The 12,870-nt window shown below is 41.3% G+C and overlaps 1 protein-coding gene across 5 annotated transcripts in view; it reads left to right on the forward strand.

Annotated features, from left to right (window-relative positions):
• The first annotated feature begins 582 nt into the window (after positions 1-582).
• Positions 583-12,870, forward strand: part of LOC137180429 (CSC1-like protein 2) — a 38,523-nt gene continuing 26,235 nt past the window's right edge. For 4 of the 5 annotated variants that reach the window (XM_067585788.1, XM_067585791.1, XM_067585792.1 and 1 more), the window contains exons 1-2: positions 583-885; positions 11,550-11,768. In XM_067585788.1, coding sequence (XP_067441889.1) covers positions 11,577-11,768 — 192 coding nt within the window. In that variant the 5' untranslated portion in view covers positions 583-885; positions 11,550-11,576. Of the gene's footprint in view, positions 886-1,305; positions 1,465-11,549; positions 11,769-12,870 lie in introns of all 5 variants that reach the window. The other variant, XM_067585790.1, reaches the window with a different exon arrangement.

Raw genomic sequence — 12,870 nt, forward strand, 5'->3', positions numbered from 1 at the left:
ATCTCTACATCCACTGGATTAAAATGGAGACTCTGCCTTTTATTTATCTGTTGCCATGGTGACTCGTTGTATTGGGGCTCCATTGATTATGGCTTATTTCATTCATCACGCACAAGTTTAACTGAAAGTGAACATACTCAGAGTTGATTGAACAAACTCTGATCAGCTGTTCTGAAACCCGAAAAGTTCAGGCTTCTTCTCAGAGTTTGCCTGTTAAATATTCACAGATTCTGGATGTTTAATGAAGGAGGAGATGATGGTGTTTTAAGGATTTTAACATGATAATTTAACTCCTTTTGTGGAGAAAAAAAAAACATATCAGACACATATTATTGGTCAAAGCAGAGCATTTTAGATTCATCTTAAACATGTCTGGAGGGGATCTTTAAACACCCTTCAACAAAAACAGGCTTTTATTGGCGGTTCTGGGGCCGCAGCGCCCCCTGGCGGCGGTTTCCGGGGCCGCAGCGCCCCCTGGCGGCGGCTGCCGGGGCCGCAGCGCCCCCTGGCGGCGGCTGCCGGGGCCGCAGCGCCCCCTGGCGGCGGCTCTCAGACTCGCCGTCTTCTTCTTCTTCTTCTCCTCCCGGCGGCAGCAGCGGCTCGGCTCTGCTTCTATTCCCGGAGAGACCGCCTCCATTTTAGCACCGACACCCGGCGGAGGAGCAGCGGCTCGCAACGGACTCAGCGGCCGACGGAGGGACACTCTCCTGCGGTGGGACTCTCCCTGTCACCCCCCGCCCCTTCTCCCCCCTCCGGGCCTGGATCAGCCGGCGCTGCGGCAGGACGCGACCGGGGCTGCGGGGCATCTGTGAGGATTTAACGGGTGGTTTTCTGCGGAGAAACGAGACATTTATCGGGGGAGAGGAGCAGGAGGAGCGGCTACAGGTACAGGCTTTATGCTAATTGGGTTTATTGATTACGCGGATTTATTCTGATTAGGCGGCTTTGTTTGATCTCCTCGGCGGGTTTATTAGCGGCGGACAGGCCGCTGCTGCTGCAGCCTCTCCGGCGGCCTGTCAGCGGCTCCGGCTCGCTGTTTCCACCCGGACAGCATCCATCCAGCCTCCGAACGGCTTTGTGTTTTTATGTGTGAGTGTTTGTGTGTGTGACTGTGTGTGTGTGTGTGTGTGTGTTGGGGGTTATATAATGTGCGCAGAGGACACACCGAGCTGTTTGTCTGCAGCTATAATGTGCTTTCACCTCTAACTGAATGATTTACAGCAAACACGCTTCGCCTCATTAAAACATAAACGCGTCTGTTTTTAGTGTTTCTGTCTCTTCTGTTTCATGTCGGTTAATTCGCAGTTTTCGGCCGCCGCGGAGCCTCTGAGGCCGGACTGCAGGTGCTGCAGGGCCGCTGCTTCATCCAGGACAAACACGGAGGAGAAAAAACAAAAAACAAAATACTGAGTCACAGTGTGAGAGACAGCGGCTGAAATGCTCCTTTAACTGAGTCAGAAACAGGTCAGTCAGTCACACCTGAGCTGCTCAATGTCACATCTGAGCGGAGAAAAGTCCAAACATACATGTGAATTTAACACGTTAAATGCTGTCGGAGCAGAGCTGCAGCTCACCAACATCTTCACTGCAGATTTTTCTGTTTGTCACTTTTTCAATTAATCTTTTACTCAATAAAATGTCCACAATTTTACAGCTGAAACAGCAACTGTCCATTAATCTGCAACTATTCTGATAATCTTTTATCTTTTAAGTCATTTTTAAGCAACAAAAGAAAAACACGAATCAATTTTCTGTTTTCAGCTTCTTAAATGTGAATATTTTCTATTTTTCTTTGTGTTTTATGATATTTTTTGGTTTTTGACTCTTATTTTCTGACATTTAATGGATTCAATAGTTTAAAATGATCAGAAAAGAATCAATAAATCAATCAATAATGAAACGTAATCCCTAGTTGCAGCTTCATCAATACTCACTTTTATCGTTTACAGAAGTGAAGCGTCACTGCTCTCAGGCTGACAGATTTGGGTCAAATTAAACTCATCAATTATTGAGATGCAGGACTGAAACATGAAGCACAAAACTAACATCGAATATCTGATACTTCCTGATTTAAATCATCACTTCTCCAGTTTTACAAATCAATACTCGTCAATAGTTCAGTTTGTCCACCAGTTCAACCAAAAAGTGATTTTATCTCCTTGAAAAAACAGATTAACTGACAAGAAACAAAATCAAATGTCAAAGTTAAACATTATTTGTTCTCTGTGGTTCATTAAATGGATCAAAAAGAAAATGAAACAGATTTCTGTCAAACAAAACTCAGTTTAGAACAGAGCTGGAAGAAGTACTCAGATACTTTACTGCAGTAAAAGTACATAAGTATTATGAGCTTGATGTAGTTAAAGTATTGCAGTAAAAGTACATAAGTATTATGAGCTTGATGTAGTTAAAGTATTGCAGTAAAAGTACATAAGTATTCTGAGCTTGATGTAGTTAAAGTATTGCAGTAAAAGTACATAAGTATTATGAGCTTGATGTAGTTAAAGTATTGCAGTAAAAGTAGTGGTTTGGTCCCTCTGACTGATATATTATTATATATGACATCATTAGATTATTAATAGTGAAGCATCAGTGTTAGAGCAGCATGTTACTGTTGTAGCTGCTGGAGGTGGAGCTAGTTTACACTACTTTATATACAGTTAGCTAGTTTAGTCCAGTGGTTCCCAACCTAGGGGTGGGGCCCCTCCAAAGGGTCAGCAGATAAATCTGAGGGGTGGTGAGATGATTAATGGGAGAAGAAAGAAGAAAAAACAAAGTTCTGATACACAAATCTGTTTTCAGTTTTTGGACTTTTTCTCTAATCTTTGATTTTTGCTGAAATATTGGATCATTTGAACATTTATTGAAATGAAAGCATGTGAGAAGTTTAGAGGGAAAAATCACTATTTGGTGGAGCTGTTAACAACTCATAGACATGTGAAATGTGACCCCGACTACACACTGCTTTTTGTAAGACGTCAAAAGCCAAAAAGGTTGGAAACCACTGGTTTCATCTTTAACAATGTGTTGTATTTTAAAAGCTTGTTATATTATCCATTGTGTCAAATCTTCATCTGAAAAGTAACTAAAGCTGTCAAATAAATGTAGTGGAGTAGAAAGTACAATATTTCCCTCTGAAATGTAGAAAGTAGCATCACATGGAAATACTCAAGTAAAGTACAAATACCTCAAAACTGTACTTCAGTAAATGTACTTAGTTACTTTCCTTACTTTGGAAGCTATGAATTGATTTGATTTATTGATTGGGACAGTGAACAGTTTTAAACATTAAAGATGCAACAGAGTTAGCTCGAAGCTAATTTACATCCTCAGTCCCCCAACAATCAAAACATACAACAACAACAACAAACAGTACAAAGCTACATCACAAACACCCACAATGTCAGTTAGAAATTAATAATATAAACTTGTCAAATTAAAAACAAGACGACCTGCCGTAGATGGAGTTTAGACTCAGTGGTCACACAGCTGATTGGTCTTTAGTAGATCTTTTAATTTGGCCTTGAATGTATTGATTGAACTGCAGTTCTTCAGATCACACAGACACAGATAGTTTTCACTCACTGATTTCAGACACATTTATTGTAATAAGTCGATTGATTTTTACTAAACGATGAAATATTTCTGAGGATATTAATACTTGAGAGTTTAATGGTGCATCGCTCAGTATTGATTCTCTTAAAACAATCAAAACATAAATAAACATTTCTAATAGAATCCATTAAATAACTGCAGCAGCCAGTAAATGTGCCTCCATGTTGTAGTTCATCTAATGTTACGTTAACGTTAGTGATGCGTGGGATGGTTTAAATAGATCAATCAACTAATCGACTAATTGTTTTTAACTCTACATGATCCTGTAAAGTGGAAACAGCAGATAATAACTTTTTATTTTAATGAGTATGATGGTTCAAGAAATGATTATCGCTATTATTTGATTATTATCGTTTAGTTTATGAAATGTCAGAAAATCTTATAAACGTCGTCGCAGTTTTCTGACTCTTGCAGTGGGCGTGGCCTGACGGCGGCGGCGGCGGCAGAGTCACAGAGTCAGACGATGTTTCCGGCGACGAAGGCTTGTTACTGTAAAGTGTGTTCAGCATCATCTTCATCACCACAGACAGCTGGCGTTAAAGGAGCACATCAGTGTTTCATGACATATTTTATCTTTTGTAATCAAATGTTCGGCCTCCAAAACACAAACACACGTAACTCAGCTGATTCCAGCTGATCGATCAATCGATCCACAGGAAATTAATTCAGAACTATTTTGATGATTGAAAAATCATTTTAGTAAGTTTTTAAGTTGCTCTCTTCAGCTTCTCAGATGTGCTGATTTAAAGTTTTTTGGGGTTTTGTTAGCAGATGTCACCTTTGACTCTGGGAAATTGTAACATTGTCATTTTTCACCATTTTCTGACGTTTTATAAACCAGACGAGTCATCAAGAAAATAATTAGATTAATCAGAATCTAAATGAAAATGATGGTTAGTTGCAGCTCTAATTAATTAACTTCTTAAACAATCTTTCATCCTGGAACTCATTTCTACGGCGGAGGTATACATTCGTTCCTTCTGTGTAGTTCGGTCAGCAGACATCCCGCCTTTGAGTAGTTCTGATTGGACAAACTGCTCCGTAAAGCAAAACACGTTTCTGACCAAATCATTGTAGCTTTGAGGATGCAGCCTTCATCACGTCGGATGAGATGATGATGCTTGTAGCCTGAGAGACAAAACCCTGTTTGCTCTGTTACCATGGTGACGACTGGCAGCTCAGATCTCATCTGGACCTGTTTTCTGTTTAGTCCTGCAGATCTGAACCATGTACAGAGACCCTTTAGAGGTGGTGGTCTCAGCCTGTCTATTATAATAATAATAATAACCTTTATGCATGCAGCTCTTTTCAAAAACAACTTAACAAAGTGCTTCACTGACATAAAACCAGAAAATAGACTGCAGTTACAAATCAGAACGAGTTCAATGCATCGAGAAAAAGAAGCAGATAATAAATAAAAATCTTAAGAATAAATCAATCAAGAAAAAAATTTAAAAATTAAAAGTCAGTTTATAAAAATGAGTCTTTAAATGAGACACTGAGGTAGTTCGTCTGATTCTGGAGCCGAACAGGCAGCAGTTTACTCAACTACTGTCTGTTTTGAGGTACTTGTACTTTACTTGAGTATTTCCATGTGATGCTACTTTCTACATGTCAGAGGGAAATATTGTACTTTCTACTCCACTACATTTATTTGACAGCTTTAGTTACTTTTCAGATGAAGATTTGACACAATGGATAATATAACAAGCTTTTAAAATACAACACATTGTTAAAGATGAAACCAGTGGTTTCCAACCTTTTTGTCTTTTGACATCTTACAAAAAGCAGTGTGTAGTCGGGGTCACATTTCACATGTCTATGAGTTGTTAACAGCTCCACCAAATAGTGATTTTTCCCTCTAAACTTCTCACATGCTTTCATTTCAATAAATGTTCAAATGATCCAATATTTCAGCAAAAATCAAAGATTAGAGAAAAAGTCCAAAAACTGAAAACAGATTTGTGTATCAGAACTTTGTTTTTTCTTCTTTCCTCTCCCATTAATCATCTCACCACCCCTCAGATTTATCTGCTGACCCTTTGGAGGGGCCCGACCCCTAGGTTGGGAACCACTGGACTAAACTAGCTAACTGTATATAAAGTAGTGGAAACTAGCTCCACCTCCAGCAGCTACAACAGTAACATGCTGCTCTAACACTGATGCTTCACTATTAATAATCTAATGATGTCATATATAATAATATATCAGTCAGAGGGACCAAACCACTACTTTTACTGCAATACTTTAACTACATCAAGCTCATAATACTTATGTACTTTTACTGCAATACTTTAACTACATCAAGCTCAGAATACTTATGTACTTTTACTGCAATACTTTAACTACATCAAGCTCATAATACTTATGTACTTTTACTGCAATACTTTAACTACATCAAGCTCATAATACTTATGTACTTTTACTGCAATACTTTAACTACATCAAGCTCATAATACTTATGTACTTTTACTGCAATACTTTAACTACATCAAGCTCATAATACTTATGTACTTTTACTGCAATACTTTAACTACATCAAGCTCATAATACTTGTGTACTTTTACTGCAATACTTAAACTAACTTCCGCTTGTAAACAGTAACAGTGAGTAGAAGGTGGATCAGCAGGTTGATCTTTAATAACAAACAGCTGGAGGATTCAGAGCCGCTGCTGCTGCTGTTCAGAGACTGTTGGAGGTCATTGAGTTCTTGTCTCAGACCGACGACACCTGCAGCAGACTGATAAAACCCTCAGAAACATCATGTTCGCTCGACTGTCTGCAGACGTCTGCAATGCTCCTGAGAGTCGAAAACTGTGAACTTGTCTTTTATCCTAAAGAGACTCTAGAAAAACGACAGAATCGGTCAATTGAGCCGTAAAACATGTTTACATCACAGTGACGGCGCCCTCTAGTGCTGCAGCATCAGGTGATCAGGTAACATTGTTATGAAATCAGCCTGTACCAGAGTTCACTGTTCTCTTCCTGTTTACAACCACGATCGTCCCCTTATCTGACGCCACTTTCGGCCTTCAAACTGATTCTTCTGACAGCTTCAGTATAAAAATACAGAAGTGTCTGAAAGCCAAATAAACATGGCCGCCAGTCTGTCATTTAATGTAATTAAACCCAAATCTAATGGATATAATGTCATTTTGCCAGCACTCAGTGTGCTATAGGGATATCAATGATTAATGGATTGTCAAGTAATTGCTGTTAATAATTCAGCTGATTAAAAATGTATTAATCGATGAAGATGAGGGACTTGTGGTGTAACTGGAGGACCTGGTTGAGCTGCTGGTCTCTTACTGTGTCTGATTGAGTCGCTGTGCTCTGAGTGTAAACGCATTTTACTGTTGCAGCACATGTTGAAAGACTTCCTGGAGAGATGAAGTCAGAAACTGTGTCTGTTCCAGCAGCTGGACTAACGCTCCCTCTGTCATGTAGATCAGCTGTGAGTATCATTTCAGCAGCTCTGATGAAGCAAAGTGTGTCAGAGTTCAATCTGTCCAACACGTCTCGACTGATCTCATTTGTCGTCTAATGAAGCTGTTTAATACTTAAGATTTTGTCGGCCAATCGTTGAGCAGCAACCGTGTTGCAGCTCTGAAATTGTAAATAAAGTCTTTATTTTGTGTTATTGAACTTGTAATTCATGTAACCTGGTGTTTACTTCACCTGCTCTTTTAAATTCTTCATGTCCTCTGACTTTGTGTCGAACACATCAGAGGTTTTTTCTCTGACACGTTTCCTCTGAGCTGAAGACACAAACGTTGCTATCAGCTCTCTCTCTCTCTCTCTCTCTCTCTCTCTCTCTCTCTCTCTCTCTCTCTCTCTCTCTCTCTCTCTCTCTCTCTCTCTCTCTCTCTCTCTCTCTCTCTCTCTCTCTCTCTCTCTCTCTCTCTCTCTCTCTCTCTCTCTCTCGCTCTCGCTCTCGCTCTCGCTCTCTCTCTCGCTCTCTCTCTCTCTCTCTCTCTCTCGCTGTTATCTATGAGCTGCAGGCGGTGAAACGACGTTTTCAGCTGCTGATGATTCGATGTTCCTTCACTGAAAAGGACAAACGTGTCTATAAACCAGCAGTCAGGTGTCTGTAATCATTCCTCCTGTTCATACTGGATATTAAAAGATCCTTCAAATGTGCTTTCAATTGAAGTGATGGAGGCCAAAATCCACAGTGTGTCCACACAGTCATTTAAAAGTCTGTGTGAAGCTTCTATTCAGCTTCAGCAGTCTGAGTTAGTCATATCAAGTGGATATCTGACACATTTACAGTCTTTTTAGCATCAAATTCCCTCTTTGTGTTTCCTCGGACAGTGTTTCCCTGTTGAGCTGCAGGTGGAAGTATAGTAACAAAAAGAGGAACTTTGGCACTAAAAAGACTGTAACGTTGAAAGATATCTACTTGATTTGACTCATTTGGACGCTGAAGCTTCATATTAGCTTCAGATAAACTTTTAAATACATTTTCTGCACAAAAAACTGTGAACTCGTCCTTTAACGTTTACATCATCAGCCGTCTGGTTTAGTTTGTTCCTCCAGTGCTGTTCACTGACTGGTGGAAAAATCAATTCTGCAGAAACATGGATCGACCCACATCCTGCTCGTATCCCTTAGTAACGGTCAGTCGATGGATTAGTTCATGTAAACGTTGTTAATTCAATATTTTACTGGGATTTTCTGGCTTGTTGTGTCTTTCTGTGTTTATGTTTTTCCATCACAAGTCTAACAGGAAGTCCTCCTCCTTCTTCTTCTTCTGTGTTCAGGTGCTGCTCTTCGTCTTTTCCATTCTGCGGAAGGTTGCGTGGGACTACGGTCGCCTGGCGCTGGTCACCGACGCCGACAGGTAAACTTATAATTTCACACATGAAACGATCACTTTTGATTAGAAGTTAAAACAAATTAACAACTTCAGAGAGAGCACTAAAAAGACTGTAACGTTGAAAGATATCTACTTGATTTGACTCATTTGGACGCTGAAGCTTCATATTAGCTTCAGATAAACCTTCAACTGTGAGCTTGTCCTTTTTAAACCCGCACTGAGCTGCTCTGTCATCATTGTGAAACAGCTCCTCATTAGACGAAGAGAAGAAACAAACTGCTGCGTATAAACTGTTCAGATTACAGACTGTGAGCTCGTTCAGTAAGGAAATAATCAGAGTGGATTCCAGCTTCTGCTTGCAAATGAGTATTTGTGCTTAAAAATGTTGTAAAAGCAGAAAACAGTGTCTGAGGGTGTTTTAATCAATAATCAATGGATTTTTGAGGCCGGTACTGATATCAATATTTGGTATATTTGAGCCAAAAGAAAGTGATATATGGACTGATTTTACATAAATGCATAACATAAACAACAATCTACATAAAGAGCCTTTGATCTGATGGTGTGAACGAATCTCCTCTGATTGATCCTCAGACTGACGGAAGCTCGTCCATCAGATTTATCTGAAACTTCTCAGATATTTAAAAAGCTTTTATGAAGTGACTCTACAGATTCATGATGGACAGGTTTTTTTTTTTTTTAAAAAGAAGAATGAGAGAAATTTTTATCCTTTGAACAGCTAGCGCCTACGTTACCCACAGTGCACCTGGAGATCGTTGTGTGTGATGCTAGTAGCGGCTAACACAGCCTGGAGCTGCTAGCCACTATGAGGAGCTTCTTTCTGACCTCTGGCCCCCCCCCAACCCACGCTGTGACATCATCAGTGACATCATGACTTCACACCGAGAGCACCTGGAAACACCTGCAGGCCATGCTGCGTTCAGGTCCTCTCTGAGTTATAGTAATTATGACACTCGTAAACAGTGTTCACCGGGAAAACTCGCGTTTACTGGATGTGGAGTTAAAGAATCAACCCGTCAGCGATGTTTCTAAATGACCTTAAACCCAGTTTAGCATTTTTGTGTCGCCGTTTCTTGTCATCTATCAGCTGACATACACGCTGATAGTGAGCTGACGTATCGCTGTGATCCACACATGAAGCTTATTTTTTACACTTTACGTCTGTTTTCTTCAGTTTGTTGCTTCACTGATTGTCTGCTGAGTGCTGCTAAAAACAGGTGACCTACACTCAGTCCTGCACCTGAACGCATCATCCTGTGACACTCAGATGGACGACTGAAGCTGACGGTGTGCGTGTGCGTGTGCGTGTGCGTGTGCGTGTGCGTGCGTGCGTGTGCGTGCAGCTCAGAGACTTGAGGCTTCAGATGAGTCATGCTGCTGCTCTGCACCATGACAACAGCAGAGGATGGAGGCGGGGGGGGGGGGCTGAGATGGTGGAATATTCCAGATCAGATCATCGCTGCACGTGATTAATAATAATAATAATAATGATGATGATGATAATAATAAGTTTTGTTTTACACGGGCTGCTGAGAAAATAAATGTGTTTCAGGAAGTAACGTACACGTTCAGACTGTTGCTGTCCCGCTCTGATGACGCGTTTTACGTCCATGTTGGAGACGCGTCAGGACGTGTTGGCGTTTACCAGACATGTGGTCAAACGCGTCCCAGACCTGCTCAGTAAAGGTCTGAGTGTAAACAGGGTCTTTGTTGGTGTTTGGTCTGTCAGGAGTGAACCAGACAGTTATTGATGATCTGATCAGTAGCCAATGAGTGTAGAGCTGCATAATAATCAATCAGCAGAACATTATCTGCAACTATTTTCATAATTGATTAATTGTTTCAGTCGTTTTGAAGATTTGCTGTTTTCCCCTCATACGTTAGTTTATATTTCAGGTTGTTAGTTGGACCAAACAGGAAGTTTAAAGACGCCACTGTGACCTCAAGAAACTCAACGTTAACGTTTCATCAACTAGACGACTAATCAGCACATTAATCACTAATGAAAGTCGTTAGTTGCAGCTCTAATTACAAAGTTTAAACCGTCCAGTTTCTGCAGTGATGAGCAGCGATGGAAGAAGAACTAATACTTTAACTGAAGTAAAAGTATTAATATCACAGTATAAAAATACTCCTTTATAAGTAAAACAGCTCCAGTCAGTCATCTGTTACACAATCAGATTTCATTCATTATCAGTTTTCATTTTTTTTTATAACTTTCAAAGATTTAATGTTGATCTTCTGACACTAAAGAACAGAAAAAGATCCTTTAACGTCAAAGTGATTTAAATTAACTACAAATATACAATACATCATCTGTTAGAAGTAATATTACATATATACGTAACGAATGTAGTGGCATCAAATACAAATACTCCAGTAAAGTGCAAGTACCTCAGTAAATGTACTTGTTGAGATTCCGGTTATAAACAGTCTCAGTGAGGCTGACTGCGGTGCGTTCAGGGGACCTGAGCTCTGACTCTGCGGTGCGTTCAGGGCTCATGAGCGCAGACTCTGCGGTGCGTTCAGGGCACGTGAGCTCTGTGTGGAACTGAAATCTTTTCATGATAAATAACAGGATCAGAATTAACTTCAACACATCGACACTCGTTAACAGTTCAAACCGATGGATCAATCAGTCTGATCCTGAAATGTATTTGTGGTCATTTAAAGGTCAGAAACATGGCGTCTGAGTGATGTCATAACTTCCTGTTGTGTCTGTAACTCTGACAGAAACATCAACAAATGAATCTGAACTGATGTTTCTTGTTTCTGTTGCTTCATTTCTCCGGTTGTTGTGTTTGCCCTTGAATGCAGCGTTTCCACGGCGACACTGCAGGCCGGTCGCTGCAGATGTTTCTTTGTCTGCTCGGCCGAAGGCGGGGTATTGTGATGTAACGATGACATCATCAGTCAGAGCGCCGTCACTGTCGCTCTGTGACAAACGGCCGCTGAGGCGTGAAAACTGGGTCAGCAGCTGCAGCGGGGGTTACCGTGGCAACCGGATCAGCAGGTCACAGACTCTGCTGCTGAGGCATGCTGGGAAATGTAGTAGCTCTGTCTGACTTCTGCCTCTTTTCTTCCCTCCCTCAAGGTTCTCAGCGAGGATGTGGCACTGAGCATGCTCAGAGTGCTGATTGTTACCATGGGGATATTCAGCAGCGGCCAGGCGTGCGGCGGGCAGGACAACTGCTCCGCCCACAGCGAGTCCAAAGACTACTGCTACTCGGCTCGCATCCGCAGCACCGTGCTGCAAGGGCTGCCGTTCGGCGGCGTGCCCACCGTGCTCGCCCTCGACTTCATGTGCTTCCTGGTGAGTCACCGCCGCCGCCGCCACGGCACACACACACACACACACAAACTACAAACTGTCAGGTCACATGACCTCAACAGGAAGTGATTGCTGTGGAAATGTTTGCATGCAGAGACATAAAGAAAGAAAGCTCTACGTCTACAGATGAAACACAGTCAGACCTGCCGACAGACAGATGTGGTCCTAGATGATAATCCTCCAGGTTCCTCATGATCCAGTTTGTGAGGCAGCAGGCTTAAAGATCTCTAACTGGCCCCAGAGGTCAGCGAGCAGCCCTCAGATAGAAACAAGTTCAAGAGATCAACTAGACTAGGAGCAGGATTTCTTCTCCAGCATTTAGACCAGAGTGACATCACATCACATCCGCCGTCGTCTAAAGACTCAGAGACGCAGCAACTAAACCTCAGACTCAGTTTCTAACATGTGATTATAAACAGGAAACACATCGGATGATAACCAATCATCTCACAGTGATGTAAAACAGAAAATAAAATGTAGTTTCTGTTCTGAGATCTTTTTTTTTTAATTGATTTTAATAAGACCAAACAGAAAGATCATTTCAGGTAAATGTGACAGGTACATTATACATTATAAAGTACGATGGGAGTTGAGAAGGAAACACAAATGCTCCTGTCAGTATAGAGGAGATGTTTACATTAGGTTTGAAGACAGAGGTATGTATTTCACTATTGTCCTGTGCCGTCCCACCACTGAGGGAGCTTTATCTGAAATCCATTATACAGTTTCCTCTGGTACATATCAGTCACATGATCGCTGGGAAGGCCTCGGAGGAGAGAAACCGGGTCGAGTTCGAGGTTTTTTTTTTTATCAGGACCTTTTTGCGTTTCAAATGAGACGTCAATTAGTATTTTTACTCAGGACCAGAAACGGTGAGTTTAAGAGCGAACAGAGAGACGTCCGTCCTGTACTTGGAGAGACGGTTTGGGCCGACAGCTGCTCTATGCGGCGTCTTAAACTGTATCGCTCCGATTACAAACAGTTATTTTTCCCCCCACATCCTGTTCTGAGATCTTTAAGAACAGCAGCAGAACTGATGATGAGTCTGCAGACTGATGAAGATGATGAACTCTTTGTACTGATC

The sequence above is a fragment of the Thunnus thynnus genome, chromosome 3, assembly GCF_963924715.1.
Source record: "Thunnus thynnus chromosome 3, fThuThy2.1, whole genome shotgun sequence".
In the NCBI taxonomy this organism is placed as follows: Eukaryota; Metazoa; Chordata; class Actinopteri; order Scombriformes; family Scombridae; genus Thunnus; species Thunnus thynnus.